This window comes from Chrysemys picta, chromosome 1 (genome assembly GCF_011386835.1).
Source record: "Chrysemys picta bellii isolate R12L10 chromosome 1, ASM1138683v2, whole genome shotgun sequence".
Taxonomy (NCBI): domain Eukaryota; kingdom Metazoa; phylum Chordata; order Testudines; family Emydidae; genus Chrysemys; species Chrysemys picta.
Genome location: NC_088791.1, coordinates 113,605,128 through 113,623,183, shown reverse-complemented (window position 1 = coordinate 113,623,183; position 18,056 = coordinate 113,605,128). Strand labels below are relative to the sequence as shown.

The 18,056-nt window shown below is 43.3% G+C and overlaps 1 protein-coding gene across 3 annotated transcripts; it reads right to left on the bottom strand.

Annotated features, from left to right (window-relative positions):
• Positions 1-8,148: 8,148 nt before the first annotated feature.
• LOC101938527 (tubulin alpha-8 chain) lies at positions 8,149-17,811 on the bottom strand. Of its 3 annotated transcripts, none has more exons than XM_005288028.4 (5): positions 17,489-17,811; positions 12,811-13,033; positions 10,605-10,753; positions 9,379-10,059; positions 8,149-8,466 (listed from the first exon to the last, which is right to left on the bottom strand). In XM_005288028.4, the coding sequence occupies exons 1-5, from the start codon at positions 17,495-17,497 to the stop codon at positions 8,173-8,175; spliced, it is 1,356 nt and encodes a 451-aa protein (XP_005288085.1). In that variant the 5' UTR covers positions 17,498-17,811; the 3' UTR covers positions 8,149-8,172. The 3 variants fall into 3 exon arrangements, with proteins under 3 accessions (XP_005288085.1, XP_005288086.1, XP_005288087.1); XM_005288029.4 differs by having other exon boundaries at positions 17,495-17,808; XM_005288030.4 differs by lacking the exon at positions 17,489-17,811 and adding an exon at positions 16,919-17,184.
• Between the last annotated feature and the right edge of the window lie 245 nt (positions 17,812-18,056).

The following is an 18,056-nucleotide window of genomic DNA, read 5'->3' as shown; positions in this document are numbered from 1 at the left end:
TAAAGCTTATAATCTATTGAGTGTGATGATCCTATTTGTATAAATGTACCACTCTTGTATCTGAAACTAGAAATATAACTCTGAGGGCCTATTGTAATTATGCAAAGTGTGGGCCATTAATGGTGGTTTGGAATCTTGATGACTCCCATTAACCAGGACCATCGTCTGCAGATGGCTGTGTTTTACCTGTGAGTCTTCCTGTATACGTGTGTGCTGGCAAGTGGGTAATGAAGTCTTGCAGTGACATGTGATCATGTCACCTGAACTGGAATCCATCTTTAACCTGGTGTCTTTCCATTGAGGAGGAGGGGGTGGCAACTCAGAGAGGGACAAAAGGATTCCCACCTTATGCAAAAGATATATAAATGGTGGAAGAGAACAAAGGGGAGAGAGGAGCCATCATAAAGAATCCCCTAACTACCACCTGAGCTGGAACAAGAGCTGTACCAGGGGAAAGAATTGTGCCCAGGCCTGGAAGGTGTCCAGTCTGAGAAAAAAACTTACTGAAGTATCTCTGAGGGTGAGATTATCTGTGTTCAGTTTGATTAGGCATAGATTTGCACATTTTATTTTATTTTGCTTGGTGACTTACTTTGTTCTGTCTGTTACTACTTGAAACCACTTAAATCCTACTTTCTGTATTTAATAAAATCACTTTTTACTTATTAATTAACTCAGAGTATGTATTAATACCTGGGGGAGCAAACAACTGTGCATATCTCTCTATCAGTGTTATAGAGGGCGAACAATTTATGTGTTTACCCTGCATAAGCTTTATACAGGGTAAAACGGATTTATTTGGGTTTAGACCCCATTGGGAGTCGGGCATCTGAGTGTTAAAGACAAGCACACTTCTGTGAGCTGTTTTCCGGTAAACCTGCAGCTTTGGGGCAAGTAATTCAGACCCTGAGTCTTTGTTGGAGCAGACGGGAGTGTCTGGCTCAGCAAGACAGGGTGCTGGAGTCCTGAGCTGGCAGGGAAAATAGGGATAGAAGTAGTCTTGGCACATCTGGTGGCAGCTCTCGGGGGGGTTTCTGTGATCCAAACCATCACAGAGCTAATATCTGGCTGATTCCCCAACTTACAGCATATTTTAGTGACTACCATACAACACAATTCTCATAACTTCATATGCATTAATGATATACATATATGGATAGAGAAATTACTTTCAGCAGATCATAATCTTTCCCCTGATACCCTACAAAGCACGCTTTATATGTAAGATCACGATTATATAAAAATGAGGAATATGGGGGTTACAGGATGTTCCCCCAAGGTATAGAATGTCACAGACCTATCCTCCATATTAGAGAAATGATTAGGAAGGCTTTCTACCAAGGTCTGTAAGGACCCATACATTAAGTGGGGGTTAAATTCTGTAAAAGATCTTTTTCCTCCCCCGCATCCCCCTGCTAGTTCAATCCTTTAATAAGCACCTTAGTAGGCTAGTCCTAGAGCTATTGTTTCAGTGCTGGGATGTATTGAATTAACAGTCCTGTACTATCTTGAAGTGGGAACTCATTAGGCGGGGTGTTATGACTTTTACTGCCATTTAGAAAAGAAACTTTTGCAAGGACTGTGATAGCCCGTTTACAAAGTGGAAGCATTCCCCATTAGTTGTTACAGTTTAGCAATACATTTTTCAATATAGTATCCATATAAATGTGTTTTAGGATGGGAGATAGTTATGGCTGTAACCCTAATAGTATTCACAGATAGTCCAGAATGTTTAAGTGATGATATCCTAATAGTACGGAAATTGTGGAAGTCTTAGGATTAGACTCTTTTTGGAAGACCTGTATTGAAAATGGCTTCCATTTCAAGGCAATTATCTTTCCAGTGTCATGATCATTAAAATATCTACTTGGGCATGAGGCTGTAGACCATAGGATTCAGGCAGCTGCTAACTCTAGTGGAGGTAAGAAGATCGTCAGACAAGGAAATGCATCTTTATTTTAATTTCTCCTCCATCCCTCACCTCAGTCTCTGAATCTGTCAGTGAGGACAGAATGTGTAGAACCAGACCAACTAAAATTACCCTAGATAATTTAGAAAGCATTTAAAGCAGACAAGACATCAAGCAATCTTTTGTGAGAACTCAAAGGTTAATTCACACCATCTAGTTCAAGTTCAGCAATAGAAACCCACTTGGAAATTGTGGCAGGAGGTGCTTGTGACATACTAGGGTACAATCCAAACTGATGAGCAGCTGTGTCACCCCTACCCTGCAACTTTGGGTGCCTTACAATGCTTTGCTGAAGGAGTTCCTCCCTGGGCTGCTCACAAATAGACTTCCAGCACGCAAGTCAAACCCTGAGTGTCTGTCTGTAACTGCAGCCATCCAGTCGCATTTGGGTTACACTCTGGCTCTCACCAGCCTTGGTTATACTGCAGGGTAACCTCAGCACAACCCCAGTCCCCGATTTTCCCCCAGAAATGTATGTTCTGTGCTTCCCAGCCCTCTCCTAGACAGTACAAAATACTTCAAGTCTTCTATTCCTTGAAAGGAATAATATACATTTTATTATCTCAAATAGTTATTCAGACACTTCAATTGAAACACACTGGATTAGATAAAACAATAAAACAAGTTTATTAACTACAAAGAAAGAGATTTTATATGAGTACAAGAAATGAGCCATAAAAATCAGAAATGGTTACAAGAAAAATGTTTACTAATACTTAACTTAACAAACTATATCAGGTTCAAGCAAAGTTTCTCACCACATGCTTTCAGCAGTCATATTGACGAAACCCTCTAGGTGAGGACTCCCTCTCCTGGAGTCCAACGAATGATTCCTTTGTGCTTCAGGTGCAGTGAATGTGATAGGCGGGGGGAGGGGTGCCTCAGGGTGTTTGTCCCTCCTTTTTATAGTTTCAGTCCCTCTCTTGAAAAACATTTCTTGATGGGCACTAGGAGACAAAGAGTCTATGTGTAAGGATATTCCCTGCTTGCTTTTTCTCACCTGTTTGAGCTTTCTTTGTTTCCTTCCCTGCCTGGTGACTTTGTTTACTTCTTAAGTGCAAATTAAGCAGAGGACACATTTCTTTGTTTAGGACAGACCTATTTGCCAACTTCTGTTTGGACAGGGCGGTGGGGTTTGGAACATGTGTTAACGCCATACAGGGGAATCTTATAACTTCGCATACAATGTTGCCACATATGTTACCAAGACAATACTGATCAGCAAATTATACGTTTTCAAATGAGACCTCACAAGGCATACTTTGTACAAAGATTATTACAATAGCGTGTAGGGTAGGGTATGGAGACAGGAGGGGTACTCTATCACAGTGCCATAGCAGCTACATAACACTGTGTTGATGCAACAGCTGAATGAGAGTGTCAAGCTGCCTGGAAATGGAGTTGAGGAGTCAGATTACTTTTTTTGCTTGTTTTGTACTTCAGGGGCAAATAATCTTTTAAATTGCTCACATTAGACATGTGCAGAAAAAAATACTTGATGTATATGTTAATCACGAATAATGGGCAAGGCTGTTTTCCTATTTTAGGAAATCTCTTTGTTATGTACTTTAGGTAGGGAAAAAATGCTGTAATAGTGGATTAGGCACAGTACATACCTACGAAACTGGAGAGACAGATTTTGTTCTAGAAAAGATTTCCTTGGTGACATTGGCCAAGTAATTTAGGCCTAAATTTTCAAAAGCTAGTATATATGTAAAGCCTCATATAAGTATTCAAGTGAAGGCATAGGAAGGAAGGAGGTATATATGGGGTTTTGAAAGGGAGTGACGACTTCTCCACTGCCACCATCACTTTTGCTGCCTCCACTGAAGAAAGCCAGCTGCTAGGCAACGACATTCTCTCTGACAGAGTTGTATAGAATTCTCCTCCTGTTACAGAATTCTGTTAGCAGGGATGTAGTTGCCTATCGGCCAACTCCCTTCAGTGGAAGCAGCAGCAGTGGTAATGAAGAACATCCTGGAGCTTCAGAGGGACAGCAAATGGGCACAGGTTTCAGCGGTGTCTCCTCCAGCTGTGAGCAGAAGGCGAGCCACAGGTGACAGCTCCTATCTCTTCCTGGGGCTCCAAATTAGGGCTAGAACTGTGCTGGAGTTCTGTACTCAGCAGTGGTTTAGGCTAGGTCTACACTACCCACCTGAATCGGCGGGTAGAAAACGACCTCTCGGGGATCGATTTATCGCGTCCCATCGGGACGCGACAATCGATCCCCGAATCGACGCTCTTACTCCACCAGCGGAGGTGGGAGTAAGCGCAGTTGACAGGAAGCCGCAGAAGTCGATTTTGCCGCCGTCCTCACAGCGGGGTAAGTCGGCTGCGATACGTTGAATTCAGCTACGCTATTCACGTAGCTGAATTTGCGTATCTTAAATCGACTCCCCCCTGTAGTGTAGATGTACCCTTAGATCCAGTGCTATAAGGTTCCTGTCTCCTATTAGCTTCTGTAGGATTTTTCCATAGAGATGTTCTCATGTCTGCCTGAGAGAAGGGAGAACAGTTGCAGGAGCTGCCCTTTCAGTTTCTTGAGAGGAACAGCTACCCCATACTGAGGGAAACCAAACACACCCCACCAGAGAAAGCCCAACTAAGGAGTCGGGCAGAGTCCAGGCAGCGGGTTGTACTTGCACCCAACCCAGTGGATCTGAGAAAGGTAGAACAAGGTTATAATTAATTGTTAGTTAATTAATAAAGAAAGCTAAATTGAAGGTAGCATACATGATCCCAGGGAGCCAGCCCACCAGGCCCCTACCCAGAAGTGAAGCCCAGCTGAGGCAACTGTAGCTGAGCCAGGGAAGCCCAGCTCAATGATCTCTAGCACTTGTTACTGGCTGGTCAGAAACAGGCTCCTAGATTAGATGGACCATTGGTCTGATATAGAATGGTAGTTCCTATGTTCTGTTGTATGGCTTGTCTGTTGTGTGATTTTTTTTTTTTCTCTCTCTCTCTCTTTCTGTAAAATGTTATTTTGTCACTTTTTTAGAAATGAGTTATAAGTGCAGCAATTACTCAGGCCATGTCTACACTTATGCTGCTGTGATCGATGCAGTGGGGGTCAATTTAGCGGGTCTGGTGAAGAGTGCTCTCCGGTCGACTCCAGTACTCCACTGGAACGAGAGGAGTAAGGTAAGTCGACAGGAGAGCGTCTCCCCGTCGACGCAGCACAGTGTGGACATTGTGGAAAGTCGAGCTAAGTTACGTCGACTCCAGCTATGTTATTCACGTACCTGGAGTAGTGTAACTTAGATTGACTTACCCCGGTAGTGTAGACAAGGCCTCAGAATTGGTAAACTTGCTGTTATACCTTTTTTTTTTTTTTCCCTCAAGCTGTTCTCTATAGCCTGGAGCTATATTCCAGTATGCTAATATGCTAGTATCCTTCTTGTGCTGTCTACTGCTCCCCTATGGACCTATCTCCACTTCTACTTATAAATATGTGAACTTATGTGACTAGCTTACTATGTAATTTGGCACATTTTTGTTTGTTTTAACTTTTGCCCCTCCTTTCTCTTCTATGTCTAGTTTCAGTCTGGGTTTGCCTCATTCAGGGACAGATTCTGATACCTTTACATTGAATAGTATCTTCATCTACTAGTAGTCCTGTTGAAATCATTAGTCCTTCTTGTGGCGTAAGGTGCTACTCTATGGCTACATCTATACTGCACACTTCTTTCGGCAGCATGTCGAGTATGTAGTTGGGTAGCCCTCCTAACATGAGTTTAAGTAACAGCATAGATATGAAGCCTGGCTTAGGTGAGTAGAATACAGACACGCCTGAAAGATGTGTGTATATGTACCCGGGTACATACTCTACATTGCTTTCTACTCACCCAAGCTGTGTCTCCATGTCTACGCTGCTATTTTTAGTCATGTAGCGTCCCTCTGCCTCCCGGCTGCTGGTGCCTTTCCCCACCACAGGAAAAGACTCCAGCAGCGTGGGAAGGCTATGGCAGCTCCCTGTTGCCTCCCCACTGTCAGTGCCTTTCACTGATGTGTAGCTACATACCACGGTATGGATATAGCTTGCTTTTCACTGCCAGGTGTAGCTATGCTTCACCCTATGCGCCAGCAGAAGTGGTATGTACTGTAGACATAGCCTCTAAGTAAGTGGCTCAGAATCTGACCCTTAGCTTGGATGGGATGTTTTTTCAAAAGCAGTTAAGGGAGTTAGGCACTCCACTCAATTACAAATAAATGGCAGTTGGGCCCAGTGCCTCAGCAGGTCGGCAGGGGTGCTATGCTGCTGGACATGCTTTGGAGATTTTACTCCGTTTACACCTTCACATTTCTAGAGACTCATTGCACTTTCATGGATTTTTTTGCCTATGTTTTGCACACTTTTCCATATATGTAAAAAGCCACTAACTTATGCTTCTCCCTTAGACCTTTTTATAATTTGACACGTAACTGGGTCAAAATTTGGGCTGACAAAGGGGATTTTTGTCAATTTTTTTTTTCCATTTCTTCTCTTCTTGCTTTATCTCATTTCCCATCCTGACGCTTTCTTAAAAAAAAAAAAAATCCAAGCTAGGAAATTAAGTGCAGAATGTTTCCATAAATACAAAGGAAGGGTTTAAAAATTAAAATAAAAAAGCCAGGAGAGGAACAAGTTAAGACTTGCAACAGCTACATGAGTTCAGCTGTGTTTCACACGTAATATTTTACATTCCTGTTTTAGGCCTCAATTCAGGACAGCATTTAAGCTTAAGTCCATCCCTATTCAGGAAAGCACTTAAGCAACATGCCTATGTCCCATCGACTTCAGTGTTTCTCATTCATGTGCTTAAAGTTAAGCATGTGATCAAATGTTTCCTGAATAGGGATGTTTTATTTAACTGAAATGTAATCCTGACATATGTTGTTTAGTATATTACTGTTTATGTAATTAAGTATGTATGATAAAATACACATAATGTGCAGCAAGTATAAGTTACTGTTGCAGTGGGAACTTTAATTTTTGCATTTCTCGGGATTTTTAACTGTGGAACCTTAACATTGATTTAATGGAGGTGCATTACATTTAATATCGTACATACCTGGTGCAAAATAAATCAATAAATAATAACTGTGCTTGCTCTGCTTTTTGAGACACATTACTACAAAAAGGAAACCTAATAAAATAAAAATAGTCCACCATATTTTCACAGGATAGCAACAGAGAGCACTGAAAGCTTCAGGCAGAGCAGGGGTCCTCTAGACAAAGGTATGCAGAGGAGGTTTCCTTGTCAGGAATTACTGGCACTGCCTGGCAGATTGTGAATCAGATAAATTGTGATCTTTATGCACCACTGTAAAGTATCTTCAGATGTACATTTAATGCCTGTGTTGCAAACCCACATTCAGATATCACCATCCTCCACTAGATCAAGGATGGCACAGACAGAAGAGAGGCCTTCTGGATGCAGCAAGGATATCACTCACAGAGAAGGAGCTCTTCACATGGAGCAAGGACCATGGGCAGACCAGAGATGATTTCACATAAACATGAAGGGGAAAAAATCCCCTTTTGTCTGCTGCAGTTTTATTAGTGATTTTTGCACCCAGCAACAACTGATTCTTTCTTTCACAAGAAAGTACAAACTTTTACCAAAAATATGCACTAGGTTTCCTATTGCTGTAACATTTCTAAGGAAATTCCACACATATATCAGAAATGGATGTTTCACAGGACAAAAGAACAGACACATCCCATTTGGCTCCCTCAGGTGGAGATCGATGAGACAGTGTGTCCCACAGAGCAAAGGAGGACTCAGTTATCCACTTACATTATTCCCTGATATCCCCAGGAGCAAAAGGTAGCGGTAGGTCAAATGTGAGGTCTATGCTATTTTTCTTGTGACTCGATGAAGGCTTGTAAAACTGGAATTAGATGCTCAGTTATGGTGACTTTAGTTTGTATGCAGAAGGTTAAATTGCTAATTACATTTGGGATTGGAAAAGAAAATTCTCTCAAGGTGGACTGGCAGAGAATCTACTGCTTGTTACATTCCCTTGTATTGAGTGAGGATCAGGCATTATTAGGAGTAGGTGGTCACACCAAACATGATAGCTTTCCTGTGTTTCGAGGGCCTTTCTGATCTTCATTCGCTATATATTACACACACGGAGAAGGTACCAGACAGGAATGCAGACACATGCAGTAAAGAAAGACAGAGACAATCCGGTGCTATTGAATAACACAGTGTATTTTAAAATTCCTCCCCGTCATTTTCTTCTTCAAATGAGTCAGTTCCCACTTCCTCGTAGTCCTTCTCCAGTGCAGCCAAGTCCTCTCGGGCCTCTGCAAACTCCCCTTCCTCCATGCCTTCACCAACATACCAGTGCACAAATGCCCTCTTGGCATACATCAGATCAAACTTGTGATCCAGCCTGGCCCAGGCCTCAGCGATGGCTGTGGTGTTGCTTAGCATACAGACGGCACGTTGCACCTGGGCCAGGTCTCCCCCAGGAACTACTGTAGGAGGCTGGTAATTGATGCCAACCTGGAAATAAGATTAAAGATGGAGGAGAAAGGGATAAAAGAGGGATAAGAGAGACAACAAAAATAAAATAAATGGGTTGAGAAGACAGGGGATGGATATCTCAAACCACAGTATTGAAATTACCCTAATGGCAAATGTCATCCATGTTGCCTTTTTCTGGACTACCCCATTCTCAGCTATAGCACATGAGAACAAGGGAGAGCAACCAAAAATGGAGACAGGACCCCAAATGAAGGAGTTCAACTGAATCTCATTATAATCACCAGTATTATTTTTTCTCCCTTTTTAATGCAGACCAGCATCTTACTTTCTGAGCCCACAGCTATTCCATATGAACTAATACAGTAAGTATTTTCCATCTACAAATCTTCAAATTCAGAGCCCATTAATACGTATGAGAAAAATAGATTGTGGTTTTTTTTTTCATTATTGCTGTTGTCAGCATCGCTCTGGAAACCAGGTCTGTCCATGCTGCTGTGTAGCCAGCAGGGGGAGCATAATCACTTGTGTGATGTCTGATGGAACGAGACTCTCAAAAAACAAATCTGGTAAATGAAATATGAGTACTATATATCTCAGATTTTTTTGCTTTTAATTAAACATTGATAGTCTAGAGGAACAGTCTCCCCATCTGCTAAAAACTTTAACTCTTATAGAGTGGACTTTTTTCCAGACAGCCAGCTAGGTGACTGCTTAAGAGGCTGCGTAAGTAGGATATGTAAATAGGACATGTCCATTTTCCATAGGACTAACTGAAGATCACACACACACACACACACACACACACACAATTCTAACCATTCCCTTTTCTCACAAATGGAAAATGTTCAAGAGTTCAAATCACAATTTGGGCTGGACTACTAGACAATGTCCCTTTAATATACAGTGCCAGTGTGTCTTTGTCCCTCTCACCTTGAAGCCTGTTGGACACCAGTCCACAAACTGGATAGTTCTCTTGGTCTTGATGGCAGCAATAGCTACGTTGACATCTTTGGGGACCACGTCACCGCGGTACAGCATGCAGCAGGCCATGTATTTTCCATGACGTGGATCACACTTCACCATCTGGTTGTTGGGTTCAAAGCAGGAACTGGTGATTTCCGCCACTGACAGCTGCTCGTGGTAAGCTCTCTCGGAGGAGATGATGGGTGCATATGTCACCAGGGGGAAGTGGATGCGAGGGTAAGGCACCAGATTGGTCTGAAACTCTGTCAGATCCACATTGAGGGCACCATCGAAGCGCAGAGAGGCAGTGATTGATGAGACTATCTGGCTGATGAGACGGTTAAGGTTGGTGTAAGTGGGGCGCTCAATGTCCAAGTTGCGACGGCAGATGTCATAGATGGCTTCATTGTCCACCATGAAGGCACAGTCGGAATGCTCCAGGGTGGTGTGAGTGGTCAGGATGGAGTTGTACGGCTCCACTACGGCAGTGGAGACTTGAGGGGCTGGGTAGATGGCAAACTCCAGTTTGGACTTCTTGCCATAATCCAGGGAGAGGCGTTCCATCAACAAGGAGGTAAAGCCAGAGCCAGTGCCCCCACCAAAGCTGTGGAAAATCAGGAATCCCTGTAGCCCAGAACAGGCATCTGTCTGAAAAGCCAAACAGAGAACAAAAGGAATCAGTCTAAATCTCTGAGACTTCCATGCGCGCATCCTGAGATTGAAGCTGGGACATCTGTATCCAAAACACAGCATGGAGATCAGCCCAGGTCTTCCTGGGAAAAGACTTGTTAATGCTCTCTCCTATGCTTTCCTTCAACAGCCCAATCCATGAAATATAAATCAGACTCTGTCTATGGAGTTTAACTTGGTGAAATTCATACCTCTAGAATCTAGGCTTACTAAAACAACGTGAACAGATATTTAGCTAACTCCTCTCGTACCAAGATATATCAGTCTTGGGTTGCTGTTACCACAATAAAGTTGAAGGTTTTAATCCCAAGAACCGCCTTTCAAAAGCATCTGTCTGACTGACAGACCTACAGACCCTTTTCTCACTTGGACCAATAATGGAATCCCCATGGATCTAATGGTCTCAGCTCTGAACGAAGTACACTACCAGGAGCAAAAGGAGCTATCTGTTCCCGTTCCTTCACAACAACCTCAAGTCCTATTTCAAAAGTCCTGGCACTTACCAGCTTACGGATACGATCAAGCACCAGATCAATGCTTTCTTTACCAATGGTGTAGTGACCACGGGCATAGTTATTGGCTGCATCCTCCTTTCCAGTGATCAGCTGTTCTGGATGGAAAAGCTGCCGGTAAGCACCAGCCCGCACTTCATCTGTCCAAGAAAGAGAAACTATGAGAGGCCTGGAATGGACACACTCCAATGTTGATGAGTTCTGTTGAACACCCCTATGGTTGCTAACTGGTTGTGCTGTATAATGTGAGGCAAGGAAGACTTGAGTGTTGGAAACAAACTTGAGTCTTATTCTCTTTCAGGACTCTGGTAGAAAGTGTAGGTCTGGCTTGACATAAGTAACTTGGCTCATTTCTTAGTGGGCATAATTGGGAAGGTGAATGGAAGGTTAAGTTGTAAATAAGGGCTTGACAAACACTTTGCTGGAGTCGGGATGTCTGTGCTTGCTAAGATAAGCAGCAACACCTTGATGCTACGGACTATGGACAAGATAAACTTGGAATATAAAGATCAGGTTCCAGGTGAACAGCACATGGGCAGAGCCTGCTGTACAGGTTTGGCTCCTGCAGAGTAACCATTCCAATTAAAAAATGTGTGATTTAATGTACAGCAAATGCAATGTGTAAATGTATGTAAAGGAAGAGGTTGTCTATATCAGTGGCTTTCAGCCTTTCCAGACTCGTGTACCCCTTTCAGGAGTCTGATTTGTCTCACATACCCCCATGTTTCACCTCACTTAAAAACTACTTGCTTACAAAATCAGACATAAAATACCGAAGTGTCACAGCCACACTATTACTGAAAAATGGCTGACTTTCTCACTTTTACCCTATAATTATAAAATAAATTAATTGGAGTATAAATATTGTACTTACATTTCAGTGTATAGTATATAGCGTAGTATAAACCAGTCTGTCTGTATGAAATTTTAGTTTGTACTGACTTCACTAGCGCTTTTTATTAACCTGTTGTAAAACTAGGCAAATATTTAGATGAGTTAAGTTATGCCCTAGAAGATCTTTGTGTACCCCCAGGGGTATGCATACCCCTGGTTGAGAACCATTGGCCTGTGTAACTTTGGATGTGTGGTAGGCCCTATACCCAGCCCCGATGCTTGAGTCTGATCAACTCAGCATAGCTTTGCTGTATTCCAAATAAAGGAGCCTGAGTAATGAAATCCAGAGTCAAACTGGATGAAATGTTCTCCTAGAACTGAACAAGGTGTTCTGGAGTGGAAAAGGTCTTGGAGGGAATCCCAACAAAAAGCTAACGTGTCTCACAAAGATGAGGTGCTGTACTTTCTGGAGGGAGAAATGAAGGCAGTTGTCTAAGCCAGTCACTTTTTTTTAGCAGTTAGTCAATTTATGGAAGTTGTACCCAGACAGAGAAGAAATCACCTGTCTGTTCTGAGGACAAGCCATCAGAAAAGAGCGAGATTTGCAGGAATAAAATGAGGGTTCCCCCCTAAAAAGGGGTGGGAAATTCTCAGGAAAACCCACCCCTTCATTCTCCTGTCTTTGATCTGAGTAGGAGAAAAGCAACACCTAGACAGCAATGGAAAATATCACAAACAAAATCAGAGACTTAGACACTCTTATGAAGAGCAGATGCAAAACAAAGGGTAGGTCTACACTTACCTCCGTGTCCGGTGGTAAGCAATCGATCTTCTGGGATCGATCCCGGAAGCGCTCGCTGTCGACGCCGGTACTCCAGCTTGGCGAGAGGAGTACGTGGCATCGACGGGGGAGCCTTCCTGCCGCGTCTGGACCCGCGGTAAGTTTGAACTAAGGTACTTCGAATTCAGCTACGTTATTAACGTAGCTGAATTTGCATACCTTAGTTCGAAGTGGGGGGTTAGTGTGGACCAGGCCTAAGTGGATAGCTATTTAAGCATGGCACCTTATTGATCCAGGATGTTGAAAGGTAGCAGCACCATTATCAAAGTGTAGTCTAGCTGAAGTTTCTACCCTAACTATCCTGTAGGTATCTTCTCCTTATTGAGATAATGGAGTCATGAATAGAATCGGGCACTAAAAGTCTTAGGTTGACTAATTTTATCCCAGGGCCTAGTGATTAGACCAAGATACAAAGACGGAGTTGTTTCCATGATACACTGGAGACTGGAGAAACACAACACTGACACACAGAAGACGCACAGAAGATTCTTCTCCATTTTCCAGTGTTAATTCTATACTGACCTACTACTGTCGGTTCCAAGTCCACCATGACAGCCCGTGGCACATGCTTTTCTGTGACTGTTTCACTGAAAAATGTATTAAAGGAGTCATCGTTGTTGACTTTGTTGGGCTGATTCTTGAAGGTGCCATCTGGCTGAATGCCATGTTCCAGACAGAAGAGTTCCCAGCATGCATTACCAATCTGAACTCCAGCCTGGCCAACATGAACAGAGATGCACTCACGCTGTAGAGAGAGGGAGGAAAGGTCAGGAGAACCAAAGCACATCGCTCCTCCTTCTCCTTCTTAATAGTTATTAGTGTCTGGTACATTATTATTCAGATCTCTGAAATCAACCTCCACCTGAGTTGGTTTGCATTCCCTACGTGATATATACAGCAAGAAGCGGTGTATGCAAGGACCCATGGAACTGGGACTTAGCCACTGTTCTCTTCCTGCAGTAAAAGTTGCAAATGCTGTTTACAAATGCGAAGGTGAAAGTGTTTTGCTGCAGAGCTATGCAAGGAAATAAACACAAAGAAAACTGGAAATTTGCAGGCATGCACTCATGCCTGTGCACACCAGATACATGCCCTCATGTACATCTATACACACACAAACATAAAAATACATACATGTACACCATATGCTATCTTGCTCCTATCAAGACTATGATAAATTCCAGCTGAGGAGCATGTGCTAGATCCATTTATTTTTATTCCTAGCTGGGACCTGACATAGCAGTGTGGCATTTTCCAACCATATGTAACTCAAGAGGGGTGCAGTGTCTTCTGATCCCTTAACCCTCTTATAACAGGCTGGGCCGGAGACTGAGAAGAGTTGACATCAAGAAAAGACTTGTGACTCTCCAAATGTGAAACGAATATTCCTGAGAGTTCCTACATACCCATGGATTTATACCCTGTATGTTCAGACATGGCTCATCCATTTGCATCATTGCATCCTATTCTGAACACATGCTTAAATATTTAATTATGAACATAGTTATTACAATAGCAGACAGACACTTTAGAGAACAGTAAAACAAAAAATAAAAATAGCTATTACATGCTAAACAAAACAAATGTTTCTTGCCCCAGTGGTCTGCACAGGAGTATGTATTTCAAAGGTCCATCTGGGAAAGCACTGCTATTGGATATAAGTAAGGCTACATTTTAGTCACGGGTATTTTTAGTAAAAGTCATGGACAGGTCACAGGCAGTAAACAAAAATTCATGGCCTGTGACTATATACCCCTGACTAAATCTTGGGGGGTGGGGGGAGACAGCCTGGGGTGTGCCACAGATGCTCATGGGGGGACTGGCCCGGGACCCCCACGGGTACTGGGGGCGGGGGTGTTGGGGCTGGCAGACTCCCAGCCCGGCTCCTTGCTGCTCCCCTGAAGCAGCAACATATCCCTCACTCAGCTCCTAGCTCCGCACGCTGCCCCCACCCCAAGCACTGGCTCCGCAGCTCCCGTTGGCCAGGAACCGTGGCCAATGGGAGCTGCGGGGGCGGTGCCTGTGGGCAGAGGTAGCACATGGAGCTAGGAGATGATGGAGTTGCACAGACACTGGGGTAGTTGAAGGTGTAATCTGGGGTTATTTTGGTATCACTGGTGATGTATTTTGATCTGGAAAAATCTTAATTACTGGTGATGTTGCACCATAAAGAAAGACCCTAGCTTGTCTGTTGGATCTCAGTGTGAGTTTACAGGGTTGTTAGTTAGAAAAACAGCTCTTTCCTTGTAAACTGAGCAAATATGTTGTAGAATCAAAAGAGACAAGAAGCATGCTGAGCCCTTGATAGGGCTCTTACAGAGTGACTTGCAGACCAGAACTGCATTTAAAAGCCCAGTATAACCCTCTGGAACCTTTCTGAGACAAAGCCACAAACCCACCACAGAGCTACTCTTCCTCGAGAAGCTACAGGTGAGTCAATCTTTTAAACCTTTCCATTTCTTCACAGACTCACACACTTGGGTAATTGCTCCAAGAGACTTAGTAGTTTCATGGCTTGATTTATGACTAATGGAGACCACAGATCTGCTCCCCTCCCCACTGTTCAGAGTTTTCAGTCCCTCTGATTTGAAAGCTCAGTGGTTTGAGCATTGGCCTGCTAAACCCAGGGTTGTGAGTTCAATCCTTGAGGGGGGTCACCTAGGGATCTGGGGCAAAAATAAGTACTTGGTCCTGCTAGTGAAGGCAGGGGGCTGGACTCAATGACCTTTCAGGGTCCCTTCCAGTTCTGAGAGGTATATCTCCATTTCCTTTGAATAGCTCAGCTCTTCCTCTCAGCCAGCCTGCACTGGTGACTCCCAGTGTCAGAGGTGATCTGCACCAATCCCAGTTCAATCTCAGACCAGCTGCAGTTTGGAAATGCTCTAACACGCAAGGACAAAAATGTCAATAGAAACAGGAGATTTGAAACCAGGGTTTTCAAAGTAAACTGCTTTAAAATAGGTCACTATAGCTTTAACAGTGAAGAGCATAGTATTTCCTCAGAGTCCCTCTAGGGTATTTAAATCCTGACCCTTTTCTCAACTCAGATTTCAAATCTCTTTTCTAAGAGTCTGGGGCTCACATTTGCTCTTACTAACTGTGGATCTGATACAAAGCCCAAGTCAGTGGAAAGACTCCTATTGACTTCAGTAGGCTTTGGATCAGGCCTTCTATCCACACTGTTCATTGATAAAAGCAGACCCTGTCGTGTTTGCAGTCATGTGGAGCACACGCTGGTGTAGGTCTTAACTGTACTGAGGTAGATTTAAATCCTCTAGCTGCATCTGTACTGTTATTTCTGAGATGTATCTGCTGCAGCAAGCCCAGTTGTAAGGTTAGGTCCACCTAAATAGATGAGGAGCCTGCACATGTGTGCATCCAGGTGTGGTGGGAGTGGTCTCCAGAGCTTAGCTCTGTTCCAGTGGAGAATAATAAAATTCTCAGGACCAAAATAAAACTCTCTTCTGGATGTAGATTGGTATGCAAGTTAATTAAAAACACTCAGAAAAATAAGCATTTTGTTAAGTATGTTTCTAAAATGATTTCTTTTGAGTTTAGAGGACTCTACAAATAATACGCAACTATCAAATCTCATACTGTTCAATATCAGAACCACTCTATGCTACTAAAATAAAGACACAGGATCACAAGCAGAAGCCACTGAATAGTTAAGAGGTACAGAACCAAATTAAAATCTTCATTGTAATTCCACTGATTTAACTGGAGTTCCACCGAAGCTGAATTTGCCTCAATATGTTTTTCCCAGCCTGTATCTGACACATTCTGAACCTTACATGCTCCCCCTTTACTTAATGAGGTCAGCGTTCTGTGACACAAACCCTTGATGATCACCACGGGTCTGATGCCATAATTGGAGCTGTGGGCACCCTTGAAGTTGCCTTGGACCCACAGTGATGGGGGAATGCTCACATATTTTAAGATTGTAGAGTCCAAATGCCAGCTCTCTGGATTAATCAGGTGCAAATTTCTGTATTTTTAGTCTGGTTGTATTGCCTTTGTGATGATTGAAGTGATGGATTGTGGAAAAAGTAGCATGTGTGTCCATATACACAGAAGATGAATGAAGCCAAAATTTATTTGTCATGGTCACTTTCATGTCATCTGGATTTCCTAGTCTTTTTGTCTTACTAGTCTGCCAGCATGGCTTTTTGTAAGGAAAAGGGATTGAATAGGAAGGGTTCATCCATCCTCAGATTTCCTCTTCTTCCACCTGCCCTCCTACAGAACCAGGAGGTTCACCATATTAGGGCAAGTTCCAAGGCTTAAGGGTTTCAATCTGCCTCTTAAGGGATGGAGCAGAATAAAATGCCCAGATGTAGAACTCACCCAGCAGCAAAAAGGGTGCCATATTGCAAGGTTGGGGCCAGGATCACCCTGCCCATTGAATGTAGCACCAGGAAGTCCTGACCAAGTCCAGTGGCATCCATCTCTAGTCTCATCCCCCCTCTCCCCGCCTCGAATCCAGACACTGAAGCAGAAAGCAATCTGAATCCTCTGCCCCTCATCAAGCTCCACAATAGGGCAGATCGCAGATCTCCCTGACTCTGGCCACCCCCAGAATCCTCCTGTTTCCTTGATGAGTGTGGAGTTCCCATAGTCCCCCCCTTACCATGCTGTCGCCAGTGGTGTTTGCTTCCCGTCTCAATCAGCAGTAGTAGCCTTTGATACTGCTCTCTCCACGGTTGTATCAGTCTGAGCTGTTACATAGGAAGGGGCCTGGGCCATGCACCAAACACCTGCTACTATCCTTCAGTGTCACAGTGCAGGGTAGGGAATAGGTCACAATCCTCCCACCTCTGCCCTATTACATCACCAGCTCCTTACTAACACACACACATACACACACACAAAATCCATCCCTACCCCGAGTATCCCATATTTTTTCACTACAAATCCTTACATACACACTACATCTGAATGTACCCAGAATCAGCCCATATTCCACACCCACTAACCATTAATGCCCCCCACACACACACACTCTAACAATTCAAACCCTACACCACAGTATTCAATTACAATCCAAATTCCATATTCCTTCACCAATAACCGCTACATGAACATGAGAATCATTCCTACCCTCCAGTGCCTGCGAACAAGCGTGAGAGAACAAATGAATGGGAAAGAGAGGGATAGAGAAATAGAGCAAGAAATAGAGAGAGAGAGAGAGAATACATACAGTTACCATTTTTTAAGAGTGCTGTACCAGAGTGGTCTTAGCTGCTGCCCAGTCCTCTCTATGGCTTCCCTTCTGTCCTTTCTCCCATCTGCCTCTCCTCTTATGTTCTGATTTACTTTTACTGGTTCTCTCTGGATATAGGCAGCTGGAACATCAGCAGTGCCCTGCAACATGAGGGTCACAGTCCAACAGATCTGCCCAAACAGAGAGAGAGAAATCACTTCTCATTGCAGTGTTTATAGCAAAGGAGTGACTGGATGGGCAGATATACAGACAAAGATACTTGTCTTGCTTCCAGTTAGTGCTTTACTGTCTGCTGTTTCTATTCCAGGCTGAGCTTAGGAAAGAGGACACCTGTCTGAGTGTCAGAGCTCAGATTACAAGCAGTACAGCACAGTTAACTACTTAGAATCGGAACAGTCTACATTCCCTCCTTTCTTTAGAACCATACTGTTTACATTTAACATGACATTTAAATAATAACCATTTAAATACATAATTCCTAAACTTTAGGTTAAGAGTAGACTACCTTCACCCAATATCGGTTAGTAAATTATTGAGCCTGTGT

Coding starts and splice junctions, on each gene's coding strand:
- LOC101938527 (XM_005288028.4), bottom strand. Junction 10,060..10,604: donor TTGATCGTATCCGTAAGCTG/GTAAGTGCCAGG, acceptor TTGGCTTTTCAG/ACAGATGCCTGTTCTGGGCT. Junction 8,467..9,378: donor GGTGTCCAACAGGCTTCAAG/GTGAGAGGGACA, acceptor TCTTATTTCCAG/GTTGGCATCAATTACCAGCC.